The 5,000-nt window shown below is 48.0% G+C and overlaps 1 protein-coding gene across 1 annotated transcript in view; it reads left to right on the plus strand.

Moving 5' to 3' along the window:
* LOC121560377 (glutamate receptor ionotropic, NMDA 2A-like) overlaps window positions 1-5,000 on the plus strand; it is a gene marked incomplete at its 3' end in the record, with an annotated part of 206,827 nt that overhangs the window by 178,454 nt on the left and 23,373 nt on the right. The window contains exons 3-4 of the mRNA XM_045214348.1: window positions 2,494-2,660; window positions 3,254-3,685. Of these exons, the coding sequence (XP_045070283.1) occupies window positions 2,494-2,660; window positions 3,254-3,685 (599 nt within the window). The remainder of the gene's footprint in view (window positions 1-2,493; window positions 2,661-3,253; window positions 3,686-5,000) is intronic.

Genomic DNA, 5,000 nt, shown 5'->3' on the forward strand with positions numbered 1-5,000 from the left:
GCTCTGCTGTGGGATGACTGCTGCTCTGCTGTGGGATGACTGCTGCTCTGCTGTGGGATGACTGCTGCTCTGCTGTGGGATGACTGCTGCTCTGCTGTGGGATGACTGCTGCTCTGCTGTGGGATGACTGCTGCTCTGCTGTCGGATGACTGCTGCTCTGCTGTGGGATGACTGCTGCTCTGCTGTGGGATGACTGCTGCTCTGCTGTGGGATGACTGCTGCTCTGCTGTGGGATGACTGCTGCTCTGCTGTGGGATGACCGTTGCTCTGCTGTGGGATGACTGCTGCTCTGCTGTGGGATGACTGCTGCTCTGCTGTGGGATGACTGCTGCTCTGCTGTGCTGTGGGAATAACAGATTCTGCTCTGTCCCAGGGTCTGTGTTGTAATAAGTGACTGAGGATCGTGTCCCAAATGGCCCCCTATTCCCTATATAGTACACTACTTTAGACCAGAGATCTATTCCCTATATAGTGCACTACTTTAGACCAGAGAATGGCACCCTATTCCCTATATAGTGCACTACTTTAGACCAGAGAATGGTACCCTATTCCCTATATAGTGCACTACTTTAGACCAGAGAATGGCACCCTATTCCCTATATAGTGCACTACTTTAGACCAGAGAATGGCACCCTATTCCCTATATAGTGCACTACTTTAGACCAGAGAATGGCACCCTATTCCCTATATAGTGCACTACTTTAGACCAGAGAATGGTACCCTATTCCCTATATAGTGCACTACTTTAGACCAGAGAATGGCACCCTATTCCCTATATAGTGCACTACTTTAGACCAGAGAATGGCACCCTATTCCCTATATAGTGCACTACTTTAGACCAGAGAATGGCACCCTATTCCCTATATAGTGCACTACTTTAGACCAGAGAATGGCACCCTATTCCCTATATAGTGCACTACTTTAGACCAGAGAATGGTACCCTATTCCCTATATAGTGCACTACTTTAGACCAGAGAATGGCACCCTATTCCCTATATAGTGCACTACTTTAGACTAGAGAATGGCACCCTATTCCCTATATAGTGCACTACTTTAGACCAGAGAATGGCACCCTATTCCCTATATAGTGCACTACTTTAGACCAGAGAATGGCACCCTATTCCCTATATAGTGCACTACTTTAGACCAGAGAACGGCACCCTATTCCATATATAGTGCACTACTTTAGACCAGAGATCTATTCCCTATATAGTGCACTACTTTAGACCAGAGATCTATTCCCTATATAGTGCACTACTTTAGACCAGAGATCTATTCCCTATATAGTGCACTACTTTAGACCAGAGCCCTATTCCCTATATAGTGCACTACTTTAGACCAGAGCCCTATTCCCTATATAGTGCACTACTTTAGACCAGAGATCTATTCCTTATATAGTGCACTACTTTAGACCAGAGCACCTGTGGCTCTAAAAAAGGGAATGAGGTAACAATTGGGACACAACCTATCTCTCTCTATGAGATATGATGGTCTGTGGTCTGGAGAATGGTATCCTGGTACTGAGTGTGTGTCTTTCTGTTCAGATCTCATTTAGAGCTGATTGTATTATTCCCTCAGACAACTCATCCATATGCCCTGGTCTTATAGACCATCTTCTAGCTGTAGAACTGTAGAGCTGTAGAACTGTAGAGCTGTAGAGCTTCAGAACTGTAGAACTGTAGAACTGTAGAACTGTAGAGCTGTAGAACTGTAGAGCTGTAGAACTGTAGAACTGTAGAACTGTAGAACTGTAGAACTGTAGAACTGTAGAGCTGTAGAACTGTAGAGCTGTAGAGCTGTAGAACTGTAGAACTGTAGAGCTGTAGAACTGTAGAACTGTAGAACTGTAGAGCTGTAGAGCTGTAGAACTGTAGAACTGTAGAACTGTAGAACTGTAGAGCTGTAGAGCTGTAGAACTGTAGAGCTGTAGAACTGTAGAACTGTAGAACTGTAGAACTGTAGAGCTGTAGAGCTGTAGAACTGTAGAACTGTAGAACTGTAGAACTGTAGAGCTGTAGAGCTTCAGAACTGTAGAACTGTATAACTGTATAACTGTAGAACTGTAGAACTGTAGAGCTGTAGAGAACTGTAGAACTGTAGAACTGTAGAACTATAGAGCTGTAGAACTGTAGAACTATAGAGCTGTAGAACTGTAGAGCTGTAGAGAACTGTAGAACTGTAGAACTGTAGAACTGTAGAACTGTAGAACTGTAGAACTATAGAGCTGTAGAACTGTAGAACTATAGAGCTGTAGAACTGTAGAGCTGTAGAGAACTGTAGAACTCGGTGGTATGGGCTCTCCTGTAGCAGATATTAGACTGCCATCTGGTTGAAGTGTGGGCAGCAGGTTTGACATGGTGCATTCTGGGACTAGTAGTGCTTGTCCAGTTTACTTGGCTTGATGTCTTTCTATCTTTCTTTTCTGTGTCTCTGTTGGATATGAGGTAGCAATAGTAACACTCCCTCCCTCTCTCTTCTCTCTCTCTCCATCAGGACGACAAGTCGACGTTCTTCCAGTTTGGAGCCTCCATCCAGCAGGAGGCGCTGTTGATGTTAAGCATCATGGAGGAGTACGATTGGCACATCTTCTCTATAGTCACTTCCAAGTTCCCCGGATACCAGGAGTTTATCAACATCCTCAAGAGCACCGTGGACAACAGGTATGTACACTACCAGTCGAGAGTTTGGACACACCTACTCATTGAAGGTTTTTTTTCTTTATTTTTACTATTTTCTACATTGTAGAATAATAGTGAAGACATCAAAACTATGAAATAACACATATGGAATCATGTAGTAACCCAAAAAAGTGTTAAACAAATCCAAATATATATTCATATTTGAGATTCTTCAAATAGCCACCCTTTGCCTTGATGACAGCTTTGCACACTCTTGGCATTCTCTCAACCAGGTTCATGAGTTATGACAGCTCTCTCCATCTCTCTCTCCATCTCTCTCCATCTCTCTCTCCATCTCTCTCTCCATCTCTCTCTCTCTCTCTCTCTCCATCTCTCTCCATCTCTCTCCATCTCTCTCTCCATCTCTCTCTCCATCTCTCCCCATCTCTCTCCCCATCTCTCTCCATCTCTCTCTCCATCTCTCCCCATCTCTCTCCATCTCTCTCTCCATCTCTCTCCATCTCTCTCCATCTCTCTCTCCATCTCTCTCTCCATCTCTCCCCATCTCTCTCCATCTCTCTCTCCATCTCTCTCCATCTCTCTCCATCTCTCTCCATCTCTCTCTCCATCTCTAGTTTTGTGGGCTGGGACCTGCAGCACATCATAACGTTGGACGCGGTGGAGGAGGACAGTAAGAGCCAGATCATGTTGAAGAAGGTCCAGTCTCCGGTGGTTCTGCTGTACTGCTCCAAAGCCGAGGGGGTCTTTATCCTGGAGGAGGCTCGCTCCCTGGGCCTCACCGGGTTCGGATACATCTGGATCGTTTCCAGCCTGACCTCCGGTACCACCGAAACGGTACCCGAGGAGTTCCCCTCTGGCATGGTGTCTGTCTCCTCCGAGGACTGGGACTACCCTCTGGAGGCGCGGGTGAGGGACGGGCTGGGCATCATAACGTCTGCAGCCGCTGCCATGCTGGAGGAGTATGGAGAAATCCCCGAAGCTAGGACCTCCTGTTACGGGACACAGCCGGAAAAGCCTTCCAAGGTTCCTCCCCTCGCGCTGCACAAGTAAGACTTGGAGACGGAGTGGTTGTGTGTGGTTGTGTTGGTGTGTGACACTGGATCAGCACTTCTCTACGTTACACAAGGTGTGCGCGTGTGGGTCTGTGTGGGTCTCTGTGTGGGTCTGTGTGTGGGTCTGTGTGGGTCTGTGTGGATCTGTGTGGGGGTCTCTGTGTGGGTCTGTGTGTGGGTCTGTGTGGGTCTGTGTGGATCTGTGTGGGGGTCTGTGTGTGGGTCTGTGTGTGTGTGTGTGTGTGTGGGTCTGTGTGTGTGTGTGTGGGTCTGTGTGTGAGTCTGTGTGTGGGTCTGTGTGTGGGTCTGTGTGGGTGTGTGAATTGCTGTTACCTGCTTTCTCATGGTACTAGTTTGTCTCCTAACTGCCTAGCAACTTGTTCCTGAGACAGGCAACGTGTTCTGTACTGAGACAGAGACAGGGAGACAGAAGAAAGAGAGAGAGAGGAGAGAAGGAGAGAACAGAGGAGACAGAGAAGAGTGGAGAGAGAGAGGGAGTTAGAATGGGGAGAGAGGAGAGAAGGAGAGAACAGAGGAGACAGAGAAGAGTGGAGTTAGAATGGAGAGGCAGTTGAAACAGTCTAGTCTAGTGATCTCCAAATCTAAAGGAGGGCTTGATGAGCCCTCTCTCCTCTCTCCTTCTGTTCATCTCCTCTTCTCTCATCCTGTCTTCACTCAGCTCTCAGCATGCAGCGGGAGTCGTTGCAGGTCCTGCCAGTCGTGTGTGTGTGCCAGCCCAGGGTCTGCCTACCCATCTGCCTGATAAGGGAGTCAGCGGACACGGGAGAGAGAGAAGGGGGTGAAGAAAGAAAGGGAGAGGACGAGGGAGGATGGAAAGAGGAGGAATAGCAGAACATAGTCTGGAGAAAAGAGGACAGGATGTAGACTACAGCTGTGAGGGAGAAGCAGAATAAAGTCAGGAAGAGAGAGATGAGGGCGGCGTGGTAAAGGAGTGAATGAAAAGAAAGACAGGAGAAGAGGAGAGAGAGGAGGAGGAGAGAGAAGAGAGAGGAGGAGGAGAGAGAAGAGAGAGGAGGAGGAGATAGAAGAGAGAGGAGGAGGAGAGAAGAGAGAGGAGGAGGAGAGAGAAGAGAGAGGAGGAGGAGAGAAGAGAGAAGAGGAGGAGAGAGAAGAGAGAGGAGGAGGAGAGAGAAGAGAGAGGAGGAGGAGAGAAGAGAGAGGAGGAGGAGAGAGAAGAGAGAGGAGGAGGAGAGAGAAGAGAGAGGAGGAGGAGAGAGAAGAGAGAGGAGGAGGAGAGAGAAGAGAGAGGAGGAGGAGAGAAGAGAGAGGAGGAGGAGATAGAAGAGAG

The sequence above is a fragment of the Coregonus clupeaformis genome, unplaced genomic scaffold, assembly GCF_020615455.1.
Source record: "Coregonus clupeaformis isolate EN_2021a unplaced genomic scaffold, ASM2061545v1 scaf0240, whole genome shotgun sequence".
Taxonomy (NCBI): Eukaryota; Metazoa; Chordata; class Actinopteri; order Salmoniformes; family Salmonidae; genus Coregonus; species Coregonus clupeaformis.